The sequence below is a fragment of the Kogia breviceps genome, chromosome 15 (genome assembly GCF_026419965.1).
Source record: "Kogia breviceps isolate mKogBre1 chromosome 15, mKogBre1 haplotype 1, whole genome shotgun sequence".
NCBI lineage: Eukaryota > Metazoa > Chordata > Mammalia > Artiodactyla > Physeteridae > Kogia > Kogia breviceps.
In genome coordinates this window covers 67,932,685-67,944,158 of record NC_081324.1, presented here as the reverse complement: position 1 = coordinate 67,944,158, position 11,474 = coordinate 67,932,685, and the positions used below count along the sequence as shown (strand labels likewise).

At 52.6% G+C, this 11,474-nt stretch overlaps 1 protein-coding gene across 2 annotated transcripts; it reads right to left on the bottom strand.

Annotated features, from left to right (window-relative positions):
• Nucleotides 1-19: 19 nt before the first annotated feature.
• RASL10A (RAS like family 10 member A) lies at nucleotides 20-2,806 on the bottom strand. Of its 2 annotated transcripts, none has more exons than XM_059040252.2 (3): nucleotides 2,153-2,806; nucleotides 946-1,070; nucleotides 20-649 (listed from the first exon to the last, which is right to left on the bottom strand). In XM_059040252.2, exons 1-3 carry the CDS (start codon nucleotides 2,369-2,371, stop codon nucleotides 382-384), a joined length of 612 nt encoding a protein of 203 aa, XP_058896235.1. In that variant the 5' UTR covers nucleotides 2,372-2,806; the 3' UTR covers nucleotides 20-381. The 2 variants fall into 2 exon arrangements, with proteins under 2 accessions (XP_058896235.1, XP_066871508.1); XM_067015407.1 differs by having other exon boundaries at nucleotides 20-417; nucleotides 2,153-2,493.
• Nucleotides 2,807-11,474: the final 8,668 nt, after the last annotated feature.

The following is an 11,474-nucleotide window of genomic DNA, read 5'->3' as shown; positions in this document are numbered from 1 at the left end:
CCACAGGTGCCAGATGCACTTGAGTTTTTCCCCCTTTATTTCCTCCTGAGAGGGCGGGATTTAACTGTTTGTCCAATGAAACTACGAGAGCAGTCTGAGAGCTTCCAATCAGATGCATACCCAAGTCCCTTCCATCCAATGGGATCGTGACCCAATGAGGTCCCAGAAAGGACGGTCCAATGGGGCCTAGCTGGGTCCAATGAGATTCAAAGAGAAGCCTGTCGCCCAGGAGACTGGGTGGGAGCGTTCCTCAGCCAATCAGGGAGGAGACTGTCCTGTCCAATCCGAGAGAAGTTGGGCAATCTCGTCCAATCCTGGTCCCCAGTTGTTCCAGTCAAATGGAGGACCCCTCCCCGCCATCGACGGTGTCGTCCAATTCGATCACATGAGGCTGCAGCGCGCCGGATGCAGCGCCCCCTGCAGGCGCAGAGCCGGATGTGCAGGGCGTGCGTGCACCAAAGCGCAGCGCAGCAGCTCGCGGAAGAGACGCAGCACGTGCCAATTGTACTTGGCTGAGCACTCGAGGTATCCACAGCGCCAGCCCCTGCGCACTAGCGCAGCCAGTGCGCGCCGAGGCCCAAACCGCAGCCGCTGCCGGTCCCGCTTGTTGCCCACCACAAGGATGGGCGCCTCAGGTGCGCCCGCCGGCCTGGGGGCCAAATGGGGAAGAGGGTCGCGGTGCCACGGACCCCATAGCCGGAGAATCCCCCCAAGTTGGTATATACATTCCCCTCTTGCAGCCAGAGACCCCCCCACCCCCCAGAAAATACCAGAACCACAAAGACACAAAGACCCAGGCCTAAAGACCGCATACGGCTAGAGGCCTAGGCCAGGCCCGGAAGGCCTGAGACCAGGCCCAAGATGGCGGAAGAACCCCCTCACTCACTTCGGGCAAAGGCCTGGCCAGACCTGCAAACACTCCCCTCCGCCCCGCCGCTCACCTACCTGGTCTCTGCAATGCGCTGCCGCAGCGCTTTCACATAGTCGAAGCTGTCTGGGCTGCAGATATCATAGACGAGCACGAAGGCGTCGGTGTCCTGCAAGCTCCAGTCTTTAGGGTCCGGCCACTCCTGGGGGCGGGAGGCCAGAATTTGCCGGAGCCCCCTCTTCCCACTCTCCCATGCCCAGGCCTCCAGCAGGGGCCTTGACGCTAAACCCACAGTTCATGCTCAGGCCTTGGCCAACCTCATCCTCATCTGTGCGCCCTCTCTCCCAAGCTCCCTGGGCCCTACTGTCCTCACGGCTGCTGGGGTATGAATTTTAAAACCGTGCCTGAAGCCGGTCAGCCTCCAGCCCTCCTTCACTCTGGATCTACTCTCCCCTCACTCCTATCTTCTTCCTCCTCCTCCTCCGGTTTCCCACAGTTCAACTGGGGCAAACCCCGCCCCTCCCCAGACCCCCTCCTTGGTAGTTATGCCTCAGCCTAATTACGAAGCCCTCGGCTGGTGTTCCCCCAGCCCGCAGAGACCACTAATTAGCAACAGCTGTACACGTTTAGGCTTTAGGCCTTAGGCCTAAGCACATGCTGCTCTTTCCACCTGGAATGCTTCCACCACTTCTTTTCATCAAAATTTCACTCATCCTTGCAGGTTTAGCCCAAATGCCACCCCCTCCGGGAAGCCCTGCTTAATCCTGCCTGCTCTTTCCTCTTCACCTCTCGAAGGTATCAGCTCCAAGGATTCAAAGTCTGTCCTGGACTTTGCAAAATTACTAGACGAGACTTTGCTGCAGGTCACAGGAATGAGGGAGCAGAGAATGATCCCCCTAGAAAGTACACCCCTATGTCTGGCTTCAACCTCTCCCAGTGCGGCTCTGCTCAAGGCCCCAGACCCACAATGCTCCCCCTCAGGGAGGCAGGACCATGCTTCCCCACGCACGGATTCCCCACCCACCAGCGGAGGCAGGCAAATAGAGAGGCACTTAAGCGAGCAAGAAAAAGCCACCTTGCAAACGCGCCGGGTCTCGGGCCTGATTTGGGGCAACTTCAGGCCAGCAGAAGGGGTGAGACACACAAACGCCAGGACACACATTCATCCTTCGGCCCATGAACACAGTCGGGCACCCCTGGGCTGTCCACGCGGACACGCACGTGTGTACCGAGCACCTATACAACATGCTGTCACACGCCCCTGCCCACTCCTCGAGCTGCTACCTCTAGCCCCCCGGGGCTCTGACCGGGGCCAGCACCGTCGCCGTCGCGGATGCTCAGGTCGTAGACGGCGCCGTCGAGCAGTACCGCGGGCCGGTAGAGGCGCGGCCCGTCCGTGGGCCGGTGGCACTCGGGGTAGTCACCGAACAGGAACTGGCGGATGATGGCTGTCTTGCCCACGCCCGGGGCGCCCAGCACCGCCACCCGCAGGCTGCCCCCCATGGCCCACGCGTGCTGCCGCGCCCCGCGCTGAGAAGCCTCATGGGCAGACGCCGCTCGGCGCGCGCCGCGCGCCCTACCCGGTGCGCCCCGGCCCCGTCGCGCTCCTCATCGCCCCTCGGAGCACCCGGGGCCCGGGGAGGCCAGGCCGGAGGACGCAACTGGCTGTGGGAGGGCAGACAGACAGCCGAGCAGGCCGACGGAAGACGTGCGAGCAGCTCCGGCGGGTGCCAAGCTTGGGAGAGAACAGACCGAGCGCGCCGCGCACAGACACGGCCTCCTCCCGCAGCGCGACTGAGGCGCCGCCCGCAGCTCGGGGCACCGAGGTCGGACCCCCTGCTTGGGTCCCGCGGCGGAGAGCGGCGCTGCCTCTCGGCGCCTCCGTCCCTGTCCTTCGCTAGCTCCGGTGCCCGGAGTCGCCGCCTCAGCCGGCGGCGCGAGATAGCGAGCGAGCGGAGCCTCCCGGAGGCGGCGATGAGGTAACCGCCTGCCCGCCCGCCCCTCCTACCTCCCCCCTACCCGCCTGGGACGCCCCTCCCGGGAAGGGTCGCGGGAAGGTGACTGGGACTCGGGGAGCCCGGGGAGGGACCCAGCCCGGACCCAGCCCCCTCTGCGTTCCGCACTCCTGTCACCCGCTCCAAAATAGAAGTCCCTTCCCGCCCACATCCTTGTCCCCTCCTCCAAACACCGCTCCCCCAAGCTGGCTCCTCACAAATCCGGCCCGCTGGAGTCAGGGCGCCCGGGTCGGATCCGGCCCAGCTGTGTGACCTTGGGCGAGTTGCCGCACTGCGCCGGCTCTGCTCCACATCCATCAAAGGCAGATACCGTTTCTTGAGAACCTACTACGTGCCAAGCTCTATACTAAGATGTGATCCTTGAATCAAAGCCTCAACCTGGTGTCTCTGAGAGGAAAAGAAAACTAAGGCTGGAGAGGGGACTCTCCGAGGTTGGGGGGCAGTGGGTGGCCCCTGACCTGCCGTCCTGCAGTCTCCTCTGAGGAGCTCTCCCACCTCCCTCCTGCCCACAAGGGTGAATGACCAGCACTAAATAACATGTCAAATGGCATCACGGAGGGGGGTGTGGGACAGAGGGTGCTGAACCTGGTATGCACCAGGTCCCAGCAGCTCAGCCCCAAATCCCTGTCCCAATAATGCTGAAAGATCCAGAAATTGGTCGACACCACCTTCGTCTAGCTAAGGCCAAGTTTTCTGCCTAAGTCTCCACTGTAGCTTCCCTCAAATTCTGCAGCCTCCATGCCAGATTCCCAGAGCCCAAATCCCTCCATGGAGCTGGTGGGAAGCTCCTTCCCCATCAGGGCTTGGGAAGTCTGGGTTTACCGGCCCCATCCTCTGCCTCTGCTTGCCTACCCCCTACAGTGGGGGGCTCCCGCATCTCTGATGCCCAGGTACTGGGGGAAATGCACAGGCATGTCTGTTTCTGCACTGAACAAGGGTTTTTCTTATCTGTCTCTTCAACAAACATCCCCAATCTTACTGCTTGCTAGGATGCTGAGATAGATTTTTTTTAAAGTCCTGCCTTAAGAGAGAACGTTCTAGGGATGGGATGCAGGAATTGTAAGAGCACAGACAACATGCCCACCCCAGCCTGGGAGAAGTGGGAGAGGGAGAAGGAGCTGAGTTCTGAAGTGGGGAGCGGGGTTCATCCTCCTGGGAGCAGGCAATGGTACCTGTATCAGGGATATGGGTCTGCTTTCACTCTTCTTCTCAGCCCCTAGGGAGCGCAGAGCCAGAGTTGTGGCTACATCTGGCAGGTGTTCCAGGTCTTCAGGCCCAGTGAGTGGGGAGCCTTGGCTTTATCTTACTTTCTGCTGTGATTTTTCCCTTCACCCAAGATTTCCCCTCTGACTTTTCAGGCATCTGGGTTTTGTAAGCTGCCTCACTTCCTTTGGGGAACAAGGCAGGGAGTAAATAAACTAGGCATCCCCTTCCCTGTTGGCACTCAGCAGGGTGTGGGGCTGACATCATTATGGTCTTCCTTGGGGCACTCGGGACCAACCCCTGCCCGGAGCACCCTCCCGCCCACACGTGGGAGCCAGCTCTGGGTGTCCTTACCCTGGAAACCTTCCTTGCTTCACTTTTTGATAGAGCACCCTTTTCTTGGGTAGGGCTTCTTTGGGAACCACAAACAGGGCTGTGTGTGAGGCATCTCTGGGCCCCAGCGTGTGGTTTTTGGAATGATGGAAGACACTCTAGACAGAGTATGTCCAAAAGCTCCCACAAAGTCGTCCACGCTCCACAGGGGTGACACATTCCCAAGGGAACTCTCCCATCAGTATCACTAGCAGCCATTCCTATTTATCAAGGACCTGTGGGGAATTCCCTGGTGGTCCAGTGGTTAGGACTCCAAGCTTCCACTGCAGGGAGCATGGGTTCGATCCCTGGTCGGGGAACTAAGATCCCACAAGCCACAAGGTGCAGCCAAAAAAAAAAAAAAGGACCTGTGATGTGCCAAGCCTTGACTGTAGCTGTGCTCATTGAGGCTCAAAGGGATGAGCAGGGAAGTGGCAGCACAGGGACCAGAACCCAGGACCTTAGGCCACTGAAGCTGACTTTCTGAGAAGCCCGACTTCATTGGGGCTCAGAGACCAAAAGGGCTTCAGGAGGAGGTCAGATGGAGCCTGTGGCCCTGTAGGGAGGGACTCTGAGGAAGCCCCTGTCACTGTGGGAGCTGAGCTGAGACAGGAGTGGGCCGCCCAGGGCCAGGCTTCCCAAAGACTAGCTAGCCAGAGAACTCGGGCTGACTGTCAGCCGCTGCCTGACATTTGCCCAAAAGGTTTCTTCCCATCCGGCCTGATTCCAGCCCTTCTCTGGGGTTGAGCACCATGGACCACGTCCAGCTCCCAGGGGTATTTTCTCTGGACTCCTCTCACCCAGCCATCTGCATCAGTCCACTGACCATTAATCATAGTCTGTCCTGCCTGTTAATCACTTGTCCCAGCTTAACTCACTCCCCCAGAGTCCTGATGGGGGAAGCCCTTACCACTTGGATGCCTCATGCACGGTGGGTCCTTGGTGGCCATCGTAAGACTGCCCATTGATTGTAGCCCGTCAGCCCCTTGAATGCCGTGGGGTTTTGTAACCAACAGGACTCAAGGAGGCAGCACAGGGCAGGGCTTCCAGGCCTCTGGAGTGAGACCTCTAGGGTTTGAAACCTCCTCCCTGGAGGGGTGTCATCTGTACAAGTTATTTAAACTCTCTGAACCTCAGTTTCCTTCTCTAAAGGGAATAATAATGGTCTTGACTTCATATAGTTGTTGTGGGATGAAATGAGATGATACAAAGAGGAAAACAAGACAATTTAGTAAGGCTGGTGGGGGGACTAAGTTTGTACATATAAAATAATTTCATTTTATATGCTAGTTTACAAACTATAATGGAGGCATATGTGTGTACACACAGGTAAGTATGTAGACAGATATTTCCTAGTTCTGTCTGCCGAAAGGGCCTAGAAGTGCCACCCCAAGAGCAACAAATACACCCAGCACCCAGATCTTGGTTTCTAATTCTGTTCTCCAGGCTTCCTGGAAAATGGCTGATGCTAGGGTTGGAGCAGGAAGAATAAAAGATGAGCCTGGAGCATCTTATAGTATTGGAAAGTAAGGAAGTGCTCAAAAGAAACCAAAGGATGGGGGCATGTTAAAGGGACACAGCCTACTTGAAAGAGCTCCCAATAGCCAAAGCTTAAAAAATTTAAGCAACAAAATAAATAATGCACCTTTGGATTAAACCCAAATTATAAAATAAATATCCATGAGTCCAAACCGATATAAAATGATTGAATTAATACATAAATGCAGGAGAAGAAACAAATTTTCCTTACAGAAGAATTCCAAACATTTTATGTAGCTGCTCCCTGCCCCCACGCTCTTTCCTGAGTGTAGGCTGCACTTCGTGACTTGCTTCTGAAGAACAGAGTGTGGAAAGGGGAGAAAGTAACTTCGCAGTGGAGACCACTGGAAACACTACCTCGGCCAAGTGATCCAGGCTGATGTGACGGCGATAACTCACCGGCGATAACTCACGTTGATAGCGTGGACCTCTGATGCGATGGGACGAGAAGGGCGCCTCCCTGGTCTCCTTCCTAAAAACCTGTAACCCCAATCTAACCGTGAGAAAAACATCAGACAGACCCAAGTTGAGGGACAGTCTACAAAATACCTGACCAGCACTCCTCGGAATGGTTAAGGTCATGACAAACAAAGAAAGTCTCAGAAACTGTCACAGACCTAAGGAGACTCAGGAAACATGACAACCACATGGAACGTGGGATCCGGGAACAGAACAAGGACATGAGTGGGAAAACTAGTGAAAACTGAATAAAGTCTGGAGTTTAGTTTTAAAATTATATGTTATATAATTTGTTATTTATTTTATATTATATATATTATTCTTGTGTATTATATATTAATAAACATATTTACATCATAAACATTATATATATAGAAAAGAATGGAAAAGATCCCATTTACAAAAGGAACAAAACAATAGAAAAAACTCATATATCTATGAAGAATAAATGTGCATGCAAGAATTTTTTTTTTTCTGGCACACCACAGCTTGCAGGGATCAAACCCGGACCCTGGCAGTGAAAGAGCCGAGTCCTAACCACTGGAGTGCCAGGGAATTCCCCATGCCATAACTTTTTTTTTTCTTTTTTTTTTTTTGCGGTACGTGGGCCTCTCACTGTTGTGGCCTCTCCCGTTGCGGAGCACAGGCTCTGGACGCGCAGGTTCAGCGGCCATGGCTCACAGGCCCAGCCACTCCGCGGCATGTGGGATCTTCCTGGACCGGGGCACGAACCCGTGTCCCCTGCATCAGCAGGCAGACTCTCAACCACTGCGCCACCAGGGAAGCCCCCTCCATGCAAGAACTTTTAAATGAAGAAAACTTAAAAGGTTATAGAGGACTTCCCTGGTGGTGCAGTGGTTAAGAATCCACCTGCCATTGCAGGGGACACGGGTTCAATCCCTGGTCCAGGAAGATCCCACATGCCGCGGAGGAACTAAGTCCATGAACCACAACTACTGAGCCTGTGCTCTAGAGCCCGTGCTCCACAACAAGAGAAGCCATCTCATTGAGAAGCCCGTGCACACAATAAAGAGCAGCCCCCACTCGCCACAACTAGAGAAAGCCCATGCGCAGCAACAAAGACCCAACACAGCCAAAAATAAATAAAATAAATAAATTTATTTTTAAAAAAAGGTTATAGGGACGTAAAAGAAAGCATGAACCAATGGAAAGGCATCTACTCCTATATTCGGATGTACAGATTAATATTATTATTTGTTTGGGTTTTAAAAAAAAATTTATTTATTTTGTTTATTTGTTTGTTGTTCCGCAGCATGTGGGATCTTCCCAGACCAGGGCTCGAACCTGTGTCCCTTGCATTGGCAGGCAGATTCTTAACCACTGCGCCACCAGGGAAGTCCAGATTAATATTATTAATGTTATTATCCTCACATCATTTTGAGGATGTCAATTCTCCATAAGTGAATATAAACATTTGATGTGATCCAAATAAAAATAATATCATCATTAAAAAAAAAACTTAGTTCTGAAGTTCAAATGGGACCAAAAAGGTGAATAAGAGGATACTATAAATTATGAAAATATAAAGATATAATACTTTTTTAAAAACTCAGTTGTGGGGAGTTCTCTGGTGGCCTAGTGGTTAGGATTCTGGACTTTCACTGCCATGGCCTGGGTTCAATATCTGGTTGGGGAAGATCCCGCAAGCCACATGATACAGCCAAACAAAAACAAAAACAAGCAAAAACAAACGCAATGACCGATGAATAGACAAATTCTCTGGTACTGAACAGAGTCCAGAAAAGCACTGATATATATGCGGAAATTTAGTATATGATACAAATGATATTTCAGATCTGTGGGGAAAAGATGAATTATTCAGTAAATGGTGTAGAAACAACTAGGTAACCATCTGGGAAAAGAAAGTTGAATCCCTACCTCGTTCCTAACATAAAGCCCACATGGAACAGCCTCAAAATGCAAAAACTGAGATGAGACAAGCACTGGAAAGAAAGAAGAGATTAGGACTTCCCTGGTGGTGTAGTGGTTAAGAATCCACCTGCCAAAGCAGGGGACACAGGTTCAAGCCCTGGTCCAGGAAGATGCCACATGCTGCAGAGCAACTAAGCCTGTGCGCCACAACTACTGAGCCTGCGCTCTGGAGCCCATGAGCCATAACTACTGAAGCCCGCACTCCTAGAGCCCTGCTCTGCAACAAGAGAAGCCACTGCAATGAGAAGCCTGAGCACCGCAACGAAGAGCAGCCCCCGCTCGCCGCAACTAGAGAAAGCCCGCGCACAGCAACGAAGACCCAACACAGCCAAAAATAAATAAATAAATTTATTAAAAAAAAAAAAAAAAGAAGAAGAGATTAAAAGAAGACAATGCCCAGCACAATTTCAGCATGGAAAAGTAAAAACAGTAACAAAATGGGGAGAAATAACAACAAATCGGGAAGAAAAGGACCAATAACCATATCAAAAAAGGGCAACAAATATGAAAATGGCTCACAGAAAAGGGACACACAAATGGCTCGAAAACACATGAACGGAGGCATGTTTAAAACACAGTAAGGTACAATTTTTTGCCCGTCACTTAAACACACCGCGATACGCTGTGTGTGTGAGGGTGTGGGGAAACAGGCGTCGCATTCCTGGTTGGTGGGGCTGTAAACTAGAAAAGTTTTAGCAGTAGCTATCAAATTGATGAACACACCTACCTTCGACCCAGCAATTTCAGTCTGAGGAATTCACCGACATGAAAATGAATGTTCTTTGCAGTATCAGTTGCACCACCACCACCAAAGACAAAATTAAGAGGACATCACAGCGAGGACTGGTTCATCATGGTGCCTCCATTCAATGGAAAACCACACAGCTGTTATATAAAGGCATGAGGCCGCTCTCTATAATGGGCTAATAATGGAAAAGTCTCCAAGATACAAGTACGATGCAGATCGGGGTGTATTCCATGCTACTCTTTGTGTATAAAAAGGGAAAAAATTGTATTAGATGTCATTGAGTCTCTTTGGAAGGTAACATTGGTTCCTTTAGGGAGAGGAATGAGAAGGGGGATTATTTCACTTCTACATTCTTTTTGCCTTTTGGATTTTGAACCATGTGAATGCATTACCTTTTCAAAATAAGAACTAAAATTTAAAATGTGAAATGCTTATACCCTCTGGTCCAGCAATTCTGGGCTAGATCCTATAGCTGTATTTGTGTCTATGAGCAAGGATGTCTAGAAAGATATTCACTGCACCTTTGCTTGGACTCGCAGAAGATGGAAACAGCCAGAATGTCCGTCTGCAGACACCAGCCCATTTGCACAAGAAATTCCAAGGTGGCTCTATTTGTACAGATAGGTAAATAAAGCTAAGTGCTGGTAGCACTTAGGGTGTGCTGCTATTTATTTAGTAAACACCTCCCTGGATTTGCTTTATACAAGCACAGAATTATTCCTGGAAAACCAATATGTAGCAACAAACTTTGCCTCTAGGGAGGAAAATAAGAACTGAGGAAGTGTGGAAGGGAGAACTTTATCCTTTGTGTGACTGATCTCACCATAGTCCAGAATCACTCTCTCCATAAAACAAACCACTAGTTGAAGATTTAAAAAATGTACAATGAGGTCACACTGCAGGCCTTGGCAGGGTGTCTGGCACACAGGGAACCCATCAGGCCACTGGGTGTTTGTTGGACCCTCTCAAATAACTGGTTGCTGTGTCGAATTCCCCAACGGGCTGGGAAGGCTCAGGACCCTGGAGAATCTTCTGCAAGGTGCCAAGTCCCCTGAGAAGCATTGGGAGCTGAGAATAAGGACGCCTGAGCACACCGGGACCAGGGAGAGTACGTGAAGGGGAGGAGGCACGTGATGGGTGTCACTGGGGTGAGGGAGGGACAGGAAAGCTGGAGAGGGACAACATCATGGTAAGTTTCCTCCCACGACCTCCTGAGGCCTAAGCACACGAACCCAAGGTGTCTGATGACAGTCCAAGGGCCTCTGTATGGCTGGGACAGCCTTCCTCATTGGCACTTCCCCCTCACCTCACGGGCTTAGTCCTGGGCCTCATCATCGCCCCACTGGGGACAGCAGTGCACTCACAAGGCTGGGTGGGCATTGGGCCTCAGCAGGTCAGGATGGCAGGCGACAGGGCAGGCTGCGGTGAGTCCACAGACGGAGGGAACTCCAGCTGCATTTGTGTGGGGCCTTCCGAGCCGGGGACCTTCAGGTGAGGCGAGAACTGGGGTTGTGCAGTCAGGGGCCTTGGTTGGTTCTAGATTCTGGGGTCCCAGGGCAGTATGGTGACACTCCAAGGGTCAGAGGTGGGGCAGTGGAAGGCCAGGCGCCCCTGCCAATGCCCTTCCTCCAGCCCTGGCAGCTGGGACAGCAGTATGTCCAGCATGGGCAGGGTGCAGGGAGTGGCCATGGCAAGAAGGGGCTGAGGGCCCACCAGCCACAAGGCACTGAGAACCCACTGGCAACTCTGCCCACAGAGCCCTGCCCAGAGTCCCCCCACCTCCTGCCCCAGCCTGGGAGCCAGGCCAGTGCCAGAACTGGGGCCATATAAGATGTCCCTGGTGGTGGCTGGGGAGGCCGCAGCAGATGCAGGGCAGGGAATAGCCCGCCCAGACAGTCCTGGTGCTGGGCCTCCCTGCCACTCCCAGGAGCTGAGGAAAACCAAGATGACCTCGGCCCTCCCAGCATCTAAAGGCAAGATGGCGTGGGCTGGGGTGGAGCTGGGGTCAAGGATGGGAGAGGTGCTGGGAGACCAGTAGGCCTCAGCAGGCAGTTTCCAAGGACAAGAGAGGGAAAGGTACTGTCAGCAGGGCTAGGGAGGGGCTGACACAGCTCAAGCGCTTGACCCTGGACCCTAGGAGATCCAGGACCCTGCCCAGAAGAGCCTCAGGACCTGACACACTGGCCAGGGACACACTTGATGTCATCGTTTTTATTCACTTTCTCTTTTTGAAAATAAGAGTAAACATACAATATATAGTCTCTATTTATATATATTAGACATCGTTACTGCAGGGCTCAAGAAAACCATCCTCAAC

Excerpts from the sequence above, each read along its gene's own strand:
- RASL10A (XM_059040252.2), bottom strand. The coding sequence starts at position 2,371 with ATGGGGGGCAGCCTGCGGGTGGCGGTGCTGGGCGCCCCGGGCGTGGGC. Across the intron at positions 1,071-2,152 it reads AGAGCCCCGGGGGGCTAGAG|GAGTGGCCGGACCCTAAAGA; the intron begins GTAGCAGCTCGA and ends TCCCGCCCCCAG. Across the intron at positions 650-945 it reads CAGCGCATTGCAGAGACCAG|GCCGGCGGGCGCACCTGAGG; the intron begins GTAGGTGAGCGG and ends TTTGGCCCCCAG.